This window comes from Panulirus ornatus, chromosome 17 (assembly GCF_036320965.1).
Source record: "Panulirus ornatus isolate Po-2019 chromosome 17, ASM3632096v1, whole genome shotgun sequence".
Taxonomy (NCBI): domain Eukaryota; kingdom Metazoa; phylum Arthropoda; class Malacostraca; order Decapoda; family Palinuridae; genus Panulirus; species Panulirus ornatus.
This window is the reverse complement of record NC_092240.1, coordinates 35526648-35546565: the sequence shown is the minus strand read 5'-3', so window position 1 is coordinate 35546565 and position 19918 is coordinate 35526648. Positions and strand designations below refer to the sequence as shown.

The following is a 19918-nucleotide window of genomic DNA, read 5'->3' as shown; positions in this document are numbered from 1 at the left end:
TTTTTTTTTTTTTTTTTTTTATACTTTGTCGCTGTCTCCCGCGTTTGCGAGGTAGCGCAAGGAAACAGACGAAAGAAATGGCCCAACCCCCCCCCCCCATACACATGTACATACACACGTCCACACACGCAAATATACATACCTACACAGCTTTCCATGGTTTACCCCAGACGCTTCACATGCCTTGATTCAATCCACTGACAGCACGTCAACCCCTGTATACCACATCGCTCCAATTCACTCTATTCCTTGCCCTCCTTTCACCCTCCTGCATGTTCAGGCCCCGATCACACAAAATCTTTTTCACTCCATCTTTCCACCTCCAATTTGGTCTCCCTCTTCTCCTCGTTCCCTCCACCTCCGACACATATATCCTCTTGGTCAATCTTTCCTCACTCATTCTCTCCATGTGCCCAAACCATTTCAAAACACCCTCTTCTGCTCTCTCAACCACGCTCTTTTTATTTCCACACATCTCTCTTACCCTTACGTTACTTACTCGATCAAACCACCTCACACCACACATTGTCCTCAAACATCTCATTTCCAGCACATCCATCCTCCTGCGCACAACTCTATCCATAGCCCACGCCTCGCAACCATACAACATTGTTGGAACCACTATTCCTTCAAACATACCCATTTTTGCTTTCCGAGATAATGTTCTCGACTTCCACACATTTTTCAAGGCTCCCAAAATTTTCGCCCCCTCCCCCACCCTATGATCCACTTCCGCTTCCATGGTTCCATCCGCTGACAGATCCACTCCCAGATATCTAAAACACTTCACTTCCTCCAGTTTATATATATATATATATATATATATATATATGGAAGTCGAGAACATTATCTCGGAAAGCAAAAATGGGTATGTTTGAGGGAATAGTGGTTCCAACAATGCTGTATGGTTGCGAGGCGTGGGCTATGGATAGAGATGTGCGCAGGAGGATGGATGTGCTGGAAATGAGATGTTTGAGGACAATGTGTGGTGTGAGGTGGTTTGATCGAGTAAGTAACGTAAGGGTAAGAGAGATGTGTGGAAATAAAAAGAGCGTGGTTGAGAGAGCAGAAGAGGGTGTTTTGAAATGGTTTGGGCACATGGAGAGAATGAGTGAGGAGAGATTGACCAAGAGGATATATGTGTCGGAGGTGGAGGGAACGAGGAGAAGAGGGAGACCAAATTGGAGGTGGAAAGATGGAGTGAAAAAGATTTTGTGTGATCGGGGCCTGAACATGCAGGAGGGTGAAAGGAGGGCAAGAAATAGAGTGAATTGGAGTCATGTGGTATACAGGGGTTGACGTGCTGTCAGTGGATTGAAGCAAGGCATGTGAAGCGTCTGGGGTAAACCATGGAAAGCTGTGTAGGTATGTATATTTGCGTGTGTGGACGTGGGTATGTACATGTGTATGGGGGGGGGGGTTGGGCCATTTCTTTCGTCTGTTTCCTTGCGCTACCTCGCAAACGCGGGAGACAGCGACAAAGTATAAAAAAAAAAAAAAAAAAAAAAAAATATATATATATGGATGTGGAAAGGGAGCTGTGGTTTCGGTGCATTACACATGAGCAGCAAGAGACTGAGTGTGAACAAATGTGGCCTTTGTTGTCTTTTCCTAGCACTACCTCGTGAGCGTGCGGGGAGAGGGGATGCCATTTTCATGTGTTGTGGGGTGACGATGGGAATGGCTGTAGGCAGCAGGTATGAATATGTACATGTATATATATGTATGTCTGTGTATGTATGTATATGTATACATTGAAATGTATAGGTATGTATAGGTGCGTGTGTGGGTGTGGAAAGATGGAGTGAAAAAGATTTTCAGTGATCGGGGCCTGAACATGCAGGAGGATAAAACGTGTGCAAGGAATAGAGTGAATTGGAACGATGTGGTATACTGGGGTCGACGTGCTGTCAATGTATTGAACCAGGGCATTTGAAGCATCTGGGGTAAACCATGGAAAGTTCTGTGGGGCCTGGATGTGGAAAGGGAGCTGTGGTTTCGGTGCATTATACATAACAGCTAGAGACTGAGTGTGAATGAAATGTGGCCCTTGTTGTCTTTTCCTTGAGTGTGAATGAAATGTGGCCCTTGTTGTCTTTTCCTTACGCTACCTTGCGCACATGAGGGGGGAGAGGGGTTGTTATTTCATGTGTGGCAGGGTAGTGATGGGAATGAATAAAGGCAGACAGTATGAATTATGTACATGCGTATATATGTATATGTCTGTGTGTGTATATATATGTATACGTTGAGATGTATAGGTATGTATATTTGCATGTGTGGACGTATATGTATATATATATATGTGTATGTGGGTGGGTTTGGCCATTCTTTTGCCTGTTTCCTTGCGCTGCCTCGCTGACACGAGAGACAATGACAAAGTGAAATTAGAATAGAAATATTTATTTTATTTATTTATTTTGCTTTGTCGCTGACTCCCGCATTAGCGAGGTAGTGCAAGGAAACAGACAAAACAATGGCCCAACCCACCCACATACACATGTATATACATACACGTCCACACAAGCAAATATACATACCTATACATCTCAACATATACATATATATATATATATACACACACACACATATACATATATACACATGTACATAATTCATACTGTCTGCCTTTATTTATTCCCATCGCCACCTCGCCACACATGAAATAACAACCCCCTCCCCCCTCATGTGTGCGAGGTAGCGCTAGGAAAAGACAACAAAGGCCACATTCGTTCACGCTCAGTCTCTAGCTGTCATGTAATAATGCACCAAAACCGCAGCTCCCTTTCCACATCCAGGTCCCACACAACTTTCCATGGTTTACCCCAGACGCTTCACATGACCTGGTTCAATCCATTGACAGCACGTCGACCCCGGTATACCACTTAGTTCCAATTCCCTCTATTCCTTGCATGCCTTTCACCCTCCTGCATGTTCAGGCCCCGATCACTCAAAATCTTTCTCACTCCATCTTTCCACCTCCAATTTGGTCTCCCACTTCTCCTCGTTCCCTCCACCTCCGACACATATATCCTGTTTGTCAGTCTTTCCTCACTCATTCTCTCCATGTGACCAAACCATTTCAAAACACCCTCTTCTGCTCTCTCAACCACACTCTTTTTATTTCCACACATCTCTGTTACCCTTACATTACTTACTCGATCAAACCACCTCACACCACATATTGTCCTCAAACATCTCATTTCCAGCACATCCACCCTCCTCCGCACAACTCTATCCATAGCCCACGCCTTGCAACCATGCAACATTGTTGGAACCACTATTCCTTCAAACATACCCATTTTTGCTTTCCGAGATAGTGTTCTCGACTTCCAAACATTCTTCAAGGCCCCCAGAATTTTCACCCCCTCCTCCACCCTATGATTCACTTCTGCTTCCATAGTTCCATCCGCTGCCTGATCCACTCCCAGATATCTAAAACACTTTACTTCCTCCAGTTTTTCCCCATTCAAACTCACCTCCCAATTGACTTGACCCTCATCCCTACTGTACATAATACCCTTGCTCTTATTCACATTTACTCTCAACTTTCTTCTTTCACACACTTTACCAAACTCAGTCAGCAGCTTCTGCAGTTTCTCGCATGAATCAGTCACCAGCACTGTGTCATCAGCGAACAACAACCGACTCACTTCCCAAGCTCTCTCATCCACAACAGACTGCATACTTACCCCTCTTTACAAAACTCTTTTGCATTCACCTCCCTAACAACCCCATCCATAAACAAATTAAACAACCATGGAGACATCACACACCCCTGCCGCAAACCTACATTCACTGAGAACCAATCACTTTCCTCTCTTCCTACATGTACACATGCCTTACATCCTCAATAAAAACTTTTCACTGCTTCTAACAACTTGCCTCCCACACTATATATTCTTAATACCTTCCACAGAGCATCTCCATCAACTCTATCATATGCCTTCTCCAGATCTATAAATGCTACATACAAATCCATTTGCTTTTCTAAGTATTTCTCACATACATTCTTCAAAGCAAACACCTGATCCACACATCCCCTACCACTTCTGAAACCATACTGCTCTTCCCCAATCTGATGCTCTGTACATGCCTTCACCCTCTCAATCAATACCCTCCCATATAATTTACCAGGAATACTCAACAAACTTATACCTCTGTAATATGAGCACTCACTCTTATCCCCTTTGCCTTTGTACAATGGAACTATGCAAGCATTCCTCCAATCCTCAGGCACCTCACCATGAATTATACATACATTAAATAACCTTACCAACCAGTCAACAATACAGTCACCCCCTTTTTTAATAAATTCCACTGCAATACCATCCAAACCCACTGCCTTGCCGGCTTTCATCTTCTGCAAAGCTTTTACTACCTCTCCTCTGTTTACTAAATCATTTTCCCTAACCCTCTCACTTTGCACACCACCTCGACCAAAACACCCTATATCTGCCACTCTGTCATCAAACACATTCAACAAACCCTCAAAGTACTCACTCCATCTCCTTCTCACATCACCACTACTTGTTATCACCTCCCTATTACCCCCCTTCACTGAAGTTCCCATTTGCTTCCTTGTCTTACGCACTTTATTTACCTCCTTCCAAAACATCTTTTTATTCTCCCTAAAATTTAATGATTCTCACCCCAATTCTCATTTGCCCACTTTTTCACCACTTGCATCATTTTCTTGACCTCCTGCCTCTTTCTTTTATACATCTCCCAGTCATCTGCATTTTTTTCCCTGCAAAAATCATCCAAATGCCTCCCTCTTCTCTTTCACTAATAATCTTACTTCTTCATCCCACCACTCACTACCCTTTCTAATCAACCCACCTCCCACTCTTCTCATGCCACAAGCATCTTTTGCACAAGCCATCACTGCTTCCCTAAATACATCCCATTCCTCCCCCACTCCCCTTACCTCCCTTGTTCTCACCTTTTTCCATTCTGCAGTCATTCCCTCCTGGTACTTCCTCGCACAAGTCTCCTTCCCAAGCTCACTTACTCTCACCACTCTCTTCACCCCAACATTCTCTCTTCTTTTTTGAAAACCCCTACAAATCTTCACCTTCGCCTCCACAAGATGATGATCAGACATCCCTCCAGTTGCACCTCTCAGCACATTAACATCCAAAAGTCTCTCTTTCGCGCGCCTGTCAATTAACACGTAATCCAATAACGCTCTCTGGCCATCTCTCCTACTTACATACGTATACTTATGTGTATCTCTCTTTTTAAACCAGGTATTCCCAATCACCAGTCCTTTTTCAGCACATAAATCTACAAGCTCTTCATCATTTCCATTTACAACACTGAACATCCCATGTATACCAATTATTCCCTCAACTGCCACATTACTCACCTTTGCATTCAAATCACCTATCACTATAACCCGGTCTCGTGCATCAAAACCACTAACACACTCATTCAGCTGCTCCCAAAACACTTGCCTCTCATGATCTTTCTTCTCATGCCCAGGTGCATATGCACCAATAATCACCCATCTCTCTCCATCAACTTTCAGTTTTACCCATATCAATCTAGAGTTTACTTTCTTACACTCTATCACGTACTCTCACCACTCCTGTTTCATGAGTAGTGCTAGTACTTCCCTTGCTCTTGTCCTCTCTAACCCCTGACCTTACTCCCAAGACATTCCCATACCACTCTTCCCCTTTACCCTTGAGCTTTGTTTTACTAAGAGCCAAAACATCCAGGTTCCTTTCCTTAAACATACTACATATCTCTCCTTTTTTCTCATCTTGGTTACATCCACACACATTTAGACACCCCAATCTGAGCCTTCGAGGAGGATGAGCACTCTCCACGTGACTCCTTCTTCTGTTTCCCCTTTTAGAAAGTTAAAATACAAAGAGGGGAGGGTTTCTAGCCCCCTGCTCCCATCCCCTTTAGTCGCCTTCTATGACACGTGAGGAATATATATATATTCCTCAACCCTACTGTACCTAATAGCCTTGCTCTTATTCACATTTACTCTTAACTTTCTTCTTTCACACACTTTACCAAACTCAGTCACCAGCTTCTGCAGTTTCTCACATGAATCAGCCACTAGCGCTGTATCATTAGCGAACAACAACTGACTCACTTCCCAAGCTCTGTTATCCACAACAGACTACATACTTGCCCCTCTTTCCAAAACTCTTGCATTCACCTCCCTAAAAACCCCATCCATAAACAAATTGAACAACCATGGAGACATCACACACCCCTGCCGCAAACCTACATTTAATGAGAACCAATCACTTTCCTCTCTTCCTACACGTACACATGCCTTACGTCCTCGATAAAAACTTTTCATGGCATCTAACAACTTGCCTCTCACACCATATATTCTTAATACCTTCCACTGAGCATCTCTATCAACTCTATCATATGCCTTCTCCAGATCCATAAATGCTACATACAAATCCATTTGCTTTTCTAAGTATTTCTCACATAAATTCTTCAAAGCAAACACCTGATCTACACATCCTCTACCACTTCTGAAACCACACTGCTCTTCCCCAATCTGATGCTCTGTTTCTTCACCCTCTCAAGGTTATGAGGTACAGTATGGTTGAGGGTCAAGTCAATTGGGAGGTAAGTTTGAATGGAGAAAAACTGGAGGAAGTAAAGTGTTTTAGATATCTGGGAGTGGATCTGGCAGCGAATGGAACCTTGGAAGCGGAAGTGAATCATAGGGTGGGGGAGGGGTGAAAATTCTGTGAGCCTTGAAGAATGTTTGGAAGTCGAGAACACTATCTAGGAAAGCAAAAATGGGTACGTTTGAAGGAATAGTGGTTCCAACAATGTTGTATGGTTGCGAGGCGTGGGCTATGGATAGAGTTGTGCGCAGGAGGGTGGATGTGCTGGAAATGAGATGTTTGAGGACAATAAGTGGTGTGAGGTGGTTTGATCGAGTAAGTAATAATTGGGTAAGGGAGATGTGTGGTAATAAAAAGAGTGTGGTTGAGAGAGCAGAAGAGGGTGTTTTGAAATGGTTTGGTAACATGGAGAGAATGAGTGAGGAAAGATTGACAAACAGGATATATGTGTCAGAGGTGGACGGAATGAGAAGTGAGAGACCAAATTGGAGGTGGAAAGATGGAGCGAAAAAGATTTTGAGTGATCGGGGCCTGAACATGCAGGAGGGTGAAAGGCGTGCAAGGAATAGAGTAAATTGGAACGATGTGGTATACCGGGGTCGACATGCTGTCAATGGATTGAACCAGGGCATGTGAAGCATCTGGGGTAAACCAAGGAAAGTTCTGTGGGGCCTGGATGTGGAAAGGGAGCTTTGGTTTCGGTGCATTATTACATGACAGCTAGAGAGTGAGTGTGAATGAATGTGGCCTTTGTTGTCTTTTCCTAGCACTACCTCGCAAACATGAGGGGGAAGGGGTTGTTTTTTCACATGTGGCGAGATGGCGATGGGAATGAATAAAGGCAGACAGTATGAATTATGTACATGTGTATATATGTATATGTGTGTGTGTGTATATATATATATGTATATGTTGAGATGTATAGGTATGTATATTTGCTTGTGTGGACGTGTATGTATATACATGTATATGTGGGTGGGTTGGGCCATCCTCTCGTCTGTTTCCTTGCGCTACCTTGCTAATGCGGGAGACAGCGACAAAGCAAAATAAATAATAAATGAATAAATAAAAACATGTTTTGGAAGGAGGTAAATAAAGTGTGTATGACAAGGGAGCAAATGGGAACTTCAGTTAAGGGGGCTAATGGGGAGGTGATAACAAGAAGTGGTGATGTGAGAAGGAGATGGAGTGAGTATTTTGGTTTGTTGAATGTGTTTGATGATAGAGTGGCAGATATAGGGTGTTTTAGTCGAGGTGGTGTGCAAAGTGAGAGGGTTAGGGAAAATGATTTGGTAAACAGAGAAGAGGTAGTAAAAGATTTGCGGAAGATGAAAGCCGGCAAGGCAGCGGGTTTGGATGGTATTGCAATGGAATTTATTAAAAAAGGGGGTGACTGTATTGTTGACTGGTTGGTAAGGTTATTTAATGTATGTATGACTCATGGTAAGGTGCCTGAGGATTGGAGGAATGCTTGCATAGTGCAATTGTAGAAAGGGAAAGGGGATAAAAGTGAGTGCTCAAATTACGAGAGGTATAAGTTTGTTGAGTATTCCTGGTAAATTATGTGGGAGGGTATTGATTGAGAGGGTGAAGGCATGTACAGAGCATCAGATTGGGGAAGAGCAGTGTGGTTTCAGAAGTGGTAGAGGATGTGTGGATCAGGTGTTTGCTTTGAAGAATATTATTTTTTTTTATTATACTTTGTCGCTGTCTCCCGCGTTTGCGAGGTAGCGCAAGGAAACAGACGAAAGAAATGGCCCAACCCCCCCCCATACACATGTATATACATACGTCCACACACGCAAATATACATACCTACACAGCTTTCCATGGTTTACCCCAGACGCTTCACATGCCTTGATTCAATCCACTGACAGCACGTCAACCCCGGTATACCACATCGCTCCAATTCACTCTATTCCTTGCCCTCCTTTCACCCTCCTGCATGTTCAGGCCCTGATCACACAAAATCTTTTTCACTCCATCTTTCCACCTCCAATTTGGTCTCCCTCTTCTCCTCGTTCCCTCCACCTCCGACACATATATCCTCTTGGTCAATCTTTCCTCACTCATCCTCTCCATGTGCCCAAACCACTTCAAAACACCCTCTTCTGCTCTCTCAACCACGCTCTTTTTATTTCCACACATCTCTCTTACCCTTACGTTACTCACTCGATCAAACCACCTCACACCACACATTGTCCTCAAACATCTCATTTCCAGCACATCCATCCTCCTGCGCACAACTCTATCCATAGCCCACGCCTCGCAACCATACAACATTGTTGGAACCACTATTCCTTCAAACATACCCATTTTTGCTTTCCGAGATAATGTTCTCGACTTCCACACATTCTTCAAGGCCCCCAGAATTTTCGCCCCCTCCCCCACCCTATGATCCACTTCCGCTTCCATGGTTCCATCCGCTGCCAGATCCACTCCCAGATATCTAAAACACTTCACTTCCTCCAGTTTTTCTCCATTCAAACTCACCTCCCAATTGACTTGACCCTCAACCCTACTGTACCTAATAACCTTGCTCTTATTCACATTTACTCTTAACTTTCTTCTTCCACACACTTTACCAAACTCAGTCACCAGCTTCTGCAGTTTCTCACATGAATCAGCCACCAGCGCTGTATCATCAGCGAACAACAACTGACTCACTTCCCAAGCTCTCTCATCCCCAACAGACTTCTTACTTGCCCCTCTTTCCAAAACTCTTGCATTTACCTCCCTAACAACCCCATCCATAAACAAATTAAACAACCATGGAGACATCACACACCCCTGCCGCAAACCTACATTCACTGAGAACTAATCACTTTCCTCTCTTCCTACACGTACACATGCCTTACATCCTCGATAAAAACTTTTCACTGCTTCTAACAACTTTCCTCCCACACCATATATTCTTAATACCTTCCACAGAGCATCTCTATTAACTCTATCATATGCCTTTTCCAGATCCATAAATGCTACATACAAATCCATTTGCTTTTCTAAGTATTTCTCACATACATTCTTCAAAGCAAACACCTGATCCACACATCCTCTACCACTTCTGAAACCACACTGCTCTTCCCCAATCTGATGCTCTGTACATGCCTTCACCCTCTCAATCAATACCCTCCCATATAATTTACCAGGAATACTCAACAAACTTATACCTCTGTAATTTGAGCACTCACTCTTATCCCCTTTGCCTTTGTACAGTGGCACTATGCACGCATTCCGCCAATCCTCAGGCACCTCACCATGAGTCATACATACATTAAATAACCTTACCAACCAGTCAACAATACAGTCACCCCCTTTTTTAATAGATTCCACTGCAATACCATCCAAACCTGCTGCCTTGCCGGCTTTCATCTTCCGCAAAGCTTTCACTACCTCTTCTCTGTTTACCAAATCATTTTCCCTAACCCTCTCACTTTGCACACCACCTCGACCAAGACACCCTATATCTGCCACTCTATCATCAAACACATTCAACAAACCTTCAAAATACTCACTCCATCTCCTTCTCACATCACCACTACTTGTTATCACCTCCCCATTTGCGCCCTTCACTGAAGTTCCCATTTGCTCCCTTGTCTTACGCACTTTATTTACCTCCTTCCAGAACATCTTTTTATTCTCCCTAAAATTTAATGATACTCTCTCACCCCAACTCTCATTTGCCCTTTTTTTCACCTCTTGCACCTTTCTCTTGACCTCCTGTCTCTTTCTTTTCCCACTCAATTCCATTTTTTCCCCTGCAAAAATTGTCCAAATGCCTCTCTCTTCTCTTTCACTAATACTCTTACTTCTTCATCCCACCACTCACTACCCTTTCTAATCAACCCACCTCCCACTCTTCTCATGCCAGAAGCATCTTTTGTGCAATCCATCACTGATTCCCTAAATACATCCCATTCCTCCCCCACTCCCCTTACTTCCATTGTTCTCACCTTTTTCCATTCTGTACTCAGTCTCTCCTGGTACTTCCTCACACAGGTCTCCTTCCCAAGCTCACTTACTCTCACCACCCTCTTCACCCCAACATTCACTCTTTTTTTCTGAAAACCCATACAAATCTTCACCTTAGCCTCCACAAGATAATGATCAGACATCCCTCCAGTTGCACCTCTCAGCACATTAACATCCAAAAGTCTCTCTTTCGCACGCCTGTCAATTAACACGTAATCCAATAACGCTCTCTGGCCATCTCTCCTACTTACATAAGTATACTTATGTATATCTCGCTTTTTAAACCAGGTATTCCCAATCATCAGTCCTTTTTCAGCACACAAAACTACAAGCTCTTCACCATTTCCATTTACAACACTGAACACCCCATGTATATCAATTATTCCCTCAACTGCCACATTACTCACCTTTGCATTCAAATCACCCATCACTATAACCCGGTCTCATGCATCAAAACCACTAACACACTCATTCAGGTGCTCCCAAAACACTTGCCTCTCTTGATCTTTCTTCTCATGCCCAGGTGCATATGCACCAATAATCACCCACCTCTCTCCATCAACTTTCAGTTTTACCCATATTAATCGAGAATTTACTTTCTTACACTCTATCACATACTCCCACAACTCCTGTTTCAGGAGTATTGCTACTCCTTCCCTTGCTCTTGTCCTCTCACTAACCCTTGACTTTACTCCCCAGACATTCCCAAACCACTCTTCCCCTTTACCCTTGAGCTTCGTTTCACTCAGAGCCAAAACATCCAGGTTCCTTTCCTCAAACATACTACCTATCTCTCCTTTGAAGAATGTATGTGAGAAATACTTAGAAAAGCAAATGGATTTGTATGTAAGAAAAGCAAATGGATTTGTATGTAGGAATTATGGATTTGGAGAAGGCATATGATAGAGTTGAGAAAAGCAAATGGATTTGTATGTAGCATTTATGGATCTGGAGAAGGCATATGATAGAGTTGATAGAGATGCTCTGTGGAAGGTATTAAGAATATATGGTGTGTGGGAGGCAAGTTGTTAGAAGCAGTGAAAGGTTTTTATTGAGGATGTAAGGCATGTGTATGTGTAGGAAGAAAGGAAAGTGATTGATTCTCAGTGAATGTAGGTTTGCGGCAGGGGTGTGGGATGTCTCCATGGTTGTTTAATTTTTTTATGGATGGGGTTGTTAGGGAGGTGAATGCAAGAGTTTTGGAAAGAGGGGCAAGTTTGCAGTCTGTTGTGGATGAACGAGCTTGGGAAGTGAGTCAGTTGTTGTTCGCTGATGATACAGCGCTGGTGGCTGATTCATGTGAGAAACTGCAGAAGCTGGTGACTGAGTTCGGTAAAGTGTGTGAAAGAAGAAAGCTGAGAGTAAATGTGAATAAGAGCAAGGTTATTAGGTACAGTAGGGTTGAGGGACAAGTCAACTGGGAGGTATGTTTGAATGGAGAAAGACTGGAGGAAATGAAGTGTTTTAGATATCTGGGAGTGGATTTGGCAGTGGATGGAATCATGGAAACGTAAGTGAATCATAGGGTGGGGGAGGGGGCGAAAGTTCTGGGAACGCTGTAGAATGTGTGGAAGTCAAGAACACTATCTCGGAAAGCAAAAATGGGTATGTTTGAAGGAATAGTGGTTCCAACAATGTTATATGGTTGCTAAGCATGCGCTATGGATAGATTTGTGTGGAGGAGGGTGGATGTGCTGGAAATGAGATGTTTGAGGACAATATATGGTGTGAGGTGGTTTGATCGAGTAAGTAATAATAGGGTAAGAGAGATGTGTGGTAATGAAAAGAGTGTGGTTGAGAGCAGAAGAGGGTTTTCTTTGGAATGGTTTGGTCACATGGAGAGAATGAGTGAGGAAAGATTGACCAAGAGAATATATGTGTCAGAGGTGGAGGGAACGAGAGAAGTGGGAAACCAAGTTGGAGGTGGAAGGATGTAGTGAAAAAGATTTTGAGTGATTGGGGCCTGAACATGCAGGAGGGTGAAAGGCTTGCAAGGAATAGAGTGAATTGGAACGATGTGGTATACTGGGGTGGACAAGCTGTCAATGGATTGAACCAGGGCATGTGAAGCGTCTGGGGTAAGCCATGAAAAGTTCTGTGGGGCCTGGATGTGGAAAGGGAGCTGTGGTTTCGGTGCATTATTACATGACAGCTAGAGCCTGAGTGTGAGTGAATGTGGCCTTTTTTGTCTTTTCCTAGTGCTACCTTGCACACATGATCACGGAGGGGATTGTATTTCATGTGTGGCAGGGTGGTGATGGGAATGAATAAAGGCAGACAGTATGAATTATGTACATGTGTATATATGTATATGTCTTTGTATATATATATATATATATGTTGAGATGTTTAGGTATGTATATGTGCATGTGTGGATGTGTATGTATACACATGTGTATGTGGGTGGGTTGGGCCATTCTTTCATCTGTTTCCTTGCGCTACCTCGCTAATGTGGGAGACAGCGACAAAGCAAAATAATAGAAAAATAAAAAAAAGATCAATCCATATATCTGTATATCTATATCTCTGATGCCTGTTGCAATTTGCACTACCTCAAAGGGGTGGTCACAACAACAGAGTCTTCATAACTGAAGAACTTCAGTGCCACTTCTTAGCCTTTAGCGCTTCAACCTTAACAGGACACTGGCAGAGGGTAAGTCTAGCACAGTATTTGATGAGGCTGCTATCTAATGTTCCGACTGACTACTTCTATTTAATGCTCCTACCTACTGCTTTTACCTAATATATCTATCTAATAATCATGCCTTAAATATTCTTACCTACTACTTCTGTCTACTGCTCCTACTATTTTCCCAAAAGTCAGGGCTAGCACATAGAGGTCACTGCAGGAAAATCTAGTTACGAAGAATGAGCTGCTTGAGTTAAGTGTAGTCAGATGTTACATATGACAAGGAGAGATTGTATGTTTGTGGACAGAATACTAGTAGTCCACATGTTAGTGAGGCAGACAAAAAAGACAGCTATCTGGATCAGAGGAGAACAACTTGACAACCACTAAAGTGCTGGCTCATTAGATCTTATCAAAACAAATTTGTTTTCTAATGGGTATCCTTAACAGTGAATGATATCTACATACTGTAGTGTACCCCAGTCAGTTTGACATGATAGGGAGGAAGGGGCCATCTCATTTCTCAAGAAGTTGACTTAAGGGAACCTCTGGGAAAAATTCTTTCAACCATTTAAAACACTGAGGGAGGTCCCATGTATGTATGTGTCTATCTCTCAGTCCGTGAGAGACTGAGATGCCATTCAGCGTGAAGGACTGAGATGCCATCCCTCCTGAAATACCATACATATCAGCATCACATTTCCTCTACATACAAGTATATACAGAAATAATGATTCTAAGTGGTCAGCACTAAAGACATTGATGTTTGACTAATTACTTACAACGTTGGAAAAATGTACTTAAGTGCCAACAAGAATTAGGTCGTGAGATCAGACACTCTTAGAAAGGTGTTGGTGATAATTTAATGTCACCGTGACCCATGAGAGAAGATTTATTTAGGACACCCATAAGTTGGATCACATGGTGATTATGTTTTTGGGTGCTTAAGTCCTTGGTCTTTCTAACATGTGCCTTGCAAATTTGGCTCTTTCAGACAGTTATGGTCTTATGCCAATTTCCAAAGTAGCCAAGATTGTTTTAACAATGGTGCGCTATACTTTTGTTTTTCAATGATTTGTTTTGTACATTATAGGAATTTTTGATACAGTAATTTGAAGCTGTGTTTATTTATACTTTGACTTTCTTTCTCCTCCAGGTGCGCAACATCATCCTTAATGAATGTGACATGATCTTAGAGTGCAAAGTTTGTCACAATCTTTTTCGATCAGTGGTAAACTTTTTAGCGCACAAGAGAATATACTGTCAAGAAGAGTTTGCTGATGTTAGAACACTATTTCACAAAGTAAGTAGTTAGTTGTTCATTTTATATTTTTTTCTCTGTAAAATTACACCATGTAATGGAGTTGTTGAAAGGTATTTTCCAATAAAAACCAGATTTTGTGCATTTAGATATGAGAAACTAAATATGTAGATATGCAATGACCCTAGTGAATTGATGCCTGGTCATGAAGAAGACAAGTGAAAAGGAGTGGTAGTAGGTAATGCAAGTATAGTACATGACGAGAGTGCATGAGCCACTTTATTTTGAGTAATCAAATCCACACAGAGGAAACATTTTATTATCCAACATCTGCTAGACCTAGCCAGAACTGTTCAGCACATGATGATTGTTATAGCGTTTCCCTCAGAAATTTCACTTGATAATTTGGTACAACGTATTAATGTTAAAAGATAACTGCATTTCTCTCCTCGGCATTCTGTCTTGTCAGCATCAGGTGATTCTCTCAAACATCAATACAAAATTGAGCTAGGACCTACCAGCTTTCAGTATTTCCAGTGAGAAAGTGCTGGCCCTCACCATTTGCATACTACTCAACCAAGGCAGCAGCTGTGAATTCGTTTTGGGTCCACTATCTACAAATCAGAGACTGCCACAAAAATGACATCATCAGTCCAGTCACTCCCATCCAAACAGCAGTTCACAAAATTCTCTAGTATCATACACTAATGGGACACTCGGAACCAGACCAGCTTTTTACATTCAGTGGAACTTTTTTTAGGAGAATAGTTAATTGTACGTGTACAGACAGCTGGGAAAGTATCGTTACACTTAATGACACAACTGACGAAAGAAACTGAACAAAGGTCATGACTCTTGTGTCACGTTGGCATCCCTGTGTTTGTCTTATATGGGTAAATGTGGATTTGGCAGTTATACACACATCCTTGTATGCTTATTTGTATGATAAGCAATTAATGTGGTGTCATTATGATTGTAACTGAGAGTAACATATAAATAGCATGGTATTCATGTCATCTTGTAATGCGAAATTATGCATGTGGCACTGACCAACGCCTCTCCACATGCTGATAGTTTGTGATTTTTGCCAGGTAGTATAGACCATATGGGAAACGGACACATTATATGATTATTTGTTTTCAGCTTGCCTCAATAATAGATGTTAGAGGACACCTGGAACTTTAATAAGTGATTAGAGATGTGTGAGTGAGGCTTCCAAAAACCATAAAAAAAGGAAATGTTTGGATAAACTGGCAATACTGATGCCTGTGGGTTGACAGCAGATGCATTATATAAGACAGATCTCTATACTGAAACCATATAATGCCTGTTTTAAATTATTAACAAGCTGTATGGATAATGATCCACTTGAGTAATGACTTTTGTCAGGGGCCGAAAACCAAAGATGATAAGAAACGGTTTAGTCATTAATATTGATGTGTTGAGCACACAATTGAGTCATTGTGGCATAGAAGCCATCAACGAAGATGTCAGGTCACTTCCGTGTGGGTCACATAGGTTTTCCCACATCCGCAGAGCAGCAGTGACTACCTCGTCACACCAATGACCAATGCAGGTGTTCCACATTGCCCTCGTCAGCTCTGCCCAGAAATGTTGTATGGGATTAAGGTTAGGGGATTTTAGAGGATGTGATAGTGGGGTTATACTTAGGTGTTGCTGAAACCATCCCTGAACGACACGACTAGTGTGTATTGGACTGATGTCCTGAAGTAAGTAGAAAGGTTATGGCTTAAGGAACATTAGAACAGTTACAGTAGGTAGCAGCACCTCCTCCAAAATTTCTACATATTTTTCCCTGGTGAAACAGCCTGGCCTTACAGCTGTCAGCTCCCTGACGCCACTGTGAGGCACCTTGGAAATAGGTTTACCACCCCTTCAAATATGACCAGACCCATAGTGCTCACTCTGATATCCATTGTACCCAGCTGTAATGGTACTTTCCTGCCTGACAATGTTCAGTGTTTTAGAATGCAAATGCTCCCCGACTTACAATGGGGTCATGTTTTGATAAACCCATCGTAAGTTGAAAATATCAAGTCGAAAATACATTTGATACTGCACATCTAACCTACCGAACATCATAACTTCGCTTAGCTTAGCCTATCTTAAGCATTCTGACAACATTTACATTTCTCATCCACAATTATCCTATGTAGCTCTTCCTTAAAAGTTTTGGCACCTTCAGTATCGGCATTTTCTGCCTTGCTGCTAACCATCACATTATGAAAATTATGATGCATTTTGCAGTGTTGGAACCACTTAAAACTTGCAGTAAACATTTGCTTATACATAGGATCATCGGCATGCCATTTTAGCATATTAAAAAGACTTCTTGCCTTATCCTGGATCGTCAGTAGGCTAGGCAGTATTTCCTTTTGTATCTGGTCTTCCATCCATGTGACAAGTAATTTTCCATATCATCGTTTGGCCAAGCTCTTTTCTTCATGATGACATGGATTTAACTGATGCTGAAGATTTCACTACATCACTGATTCACTTCTTATCTTTTTAAGATGGTTGAGATCGTCGATTGTGAAAGTCCTAATTCATGTGTGATGGTCATTACTAGCTTGCCGCCTTCATGCTGAGCAATTATCTTGAAATTCATCTCAAGAGTGCTTTCCTCTTATTCTCACCAGAGGCAGGAGACTCAGACAGGCATTTTGTAAACATGATGGGATGCAGTAACACAAAACACAAAATCTAAAAAATGCTGGCAACACAGTACACTGAAGAGTAACAGTTGTTTACACATGATCACGTGGATGACTGGAAGCTGTCTCTCTCTGCTGCTGTGCAGCATCTAAAGAGAATATCATTCTATCATTCTGCACATCGCTATCCTGGGAATAGGTCAAAATTCAAAATTCGAAGTACTGTTTCTAGTGAATGTGTATCGCTATTGTACCATTGTAAAGTAAAAAAATCTTAAGTCAGTGAGCATCAGGATATATGCTTTGTGGAAGGTCTTTAGAATACTTGGTGTGGTAGGTAAGCTACTAGAAGCAGTGAGAATTTTTTAGCAAAGATGTAAGGCGTGTGTAAGAGTAGGAAGATAAGTACAAGGTGAATGAAACACGATAAGTTCCCAAGTGCACTTTCAAGTAATGATCACATCATCAGGGGAACTACAATAATAAGATAGAAGACATAGAACAGTCAGTTGATATACAAGAAAGAGACATACCTAACACACCATTGGTCAATAAGCGTAACCAATGGCATCTCAGTTATGTCTCATCCTTATATTTCAACTGACTGTTCTATGTCATCTATCTCATTCTTTATCTCCCCTGATGATGTGATCATTACATGAAACTACACTTGGGAACTTGTTATGTTTTCATTTTCCTCATGGTCATCAGCATATAATAGATCATACACACAAATATGACCTCGTGATTTTTTTTTTTTTTTTTTTTTTTTTTTTTTTTATACTTTGTCGCTGTCTCCTGCGTTTGCGAGGTAGCGCAAGGAAACAGACGAAAGAAATGGCCCAACCCCATACACATGTACATACACACGTCCACACACGCAAATATACATACCTACACAGCTTTCCATGGTTTACCCCAGACGCTTCACATGCCTTGCTTCAATCCACTGACAGCACGTCAACCCCTGTATACCACATGACTCCAATTCACTCTATTTCTTGCCCTCCTTTCACCCTCCTGCATGTTCAGGCCCCGATCACACAAAATCTTTTTCACTCCATCTTTCCACCTCCAATTTGGTCTCCCTCTTCTCCTCGTTCCCTCCACCTCCGACACATATATCCTCTTGGTCAATCTCTCCTCACTCATTCTCTCCATGTGCCCAAACCATTTCAAAACACCCTCTTCTGCTCTCTCAACCACGCTCTTTTTATTTCCACACATCTCTCTTACCCTTACGTTACTTACTCGATCAAACCACCTCACACCACACATTGTCCTCAAACATCTCATTTCCAGCACATCCATCCTCCTGCGCACATCTCTATCCATAGCCCACGCCTCGCAACCATACAACATTGTTGGAACCACTATTCCTTCAAACATACCCATTTTTGCTTTCCGGGATAATGTTCTCGACTTCCACACATTTTTCAAGGCTCCCAAAATTTTCGCCCCCTCCCCCACCCTATGATCCACTTCCGCTTCCATGGTTCCATCCGCTGACAGATCCACTCCCAGATATCTAAAACACTTCACTTCCTCCAGTTTTTCTCCATTCAAACTCACCTCCCAATTGACTTGACCCTCACCCCTACTGTACCTAATAACCTTGCTCTTATTCACATTTACTCTCAACTTTCTTCTTCCACACACTTTACCAAACTCAGTCACCAGCTTCTGCAGTTTCTCACATGAATCAGCCACCAGCGCTGTATCATCAGCGAACAACAACTGACTCACTTCCCAAGCTCTCTCATCCCCAACAGACTTCATACTTGCCCCTCTTTCCAGGACTCTTGCATTTACCTCCCTTACAACCCCATCCATAAACAAATTAAACAACCATGGAGACATCACACACCCCTGGCGCAAACCTACATTCACTGAGAACCAATCACTTTCCTCTCTTCCTACACGTACACATGCCTTACATCCTCGATAAAAACTTTTCACTGCTTCTAACAACTTGCCTCCCACACCATATATTCTTAATACCTTCCACAGAGCATCTCTATCAACTCTATCATATGCCTTCTCCAGATCCATAAATGCTACATACAAATCCATTTGCTTTTCTAAGTATTTCTCACATACATTCTTCAAAGCAAACACCTGATCCACACATCCTCTACCACTTCTGAAACCGCACTGCTCTTCCCCAATCTGATGCTCTGTACATGCCTTCACCCTCTCAATCAATACCCTCCCATATAATTTACCAGGAATACTCAACAAACTTATACCTCTGTAATTTGAGCACTCACTCTTATCCCCTTTGCCTTTGTACAATGGCACTATGCACGCATTCCGCCAATCCTCAGGCACCTCACCATGAGTCATACATACATTAAATAACCTTACCAACCAGTCAACAATACAGTCACCCCCCTTTCTTAATAAATTCCACTGCGATACCATCCAAACCTGCTGCCTTGCCGGCTTTCATCTTCCGCAAAGCTTTTACTACCTCTTCTCTGTTTACCAAATCATTTTCCCTAACCCTCTCACTTTGCACACCACCTCGACCAAAACACCCTATATCTGCCACTCTGTCATCAGACACATTCAACAAACCTTCAAAATACTCATTCCATCTCCTTCTCACATCACCGCTACTTGTTATCACCTCCCCATTTACGCCCTTCACTGAAGTTCCCATTTGCTCCCTTGTCTTACGCACCCTATTTACCTCCTTCCAGAACATCTTTTTATTCTCCCTAAAATTTACTGATAGTCTCTCACCCCAACTCTCATTTGCCCT

At 42.3% G+C, this 19918-nt stretch overlaps 1 protein-coding gene across 2 annotated transcripts in view; it reads left to right on the top strand.

Annotated features, from left to right (window-relative positions):
- LOC139754679 (uncharacterized) overlaps nucleotides 1-19918 on the top strand; it is a 327464-nt gene that overhangs the window by 73064 nt on the left and 234482 nt on the right. For both annotated transcript variants that reach the window (XM_071672228.1, XM_071672229.1), the window contains one exon: nucleotides 14372-14518. In XM_071672228.1, the coding sequence (XP_071528329.1) occupies nucleotides 14372-14518 (147 nt within the window). The remainder of the gene's footprint in view (nucleotides 1-14371; nucleotides 14519-19918) is intronic.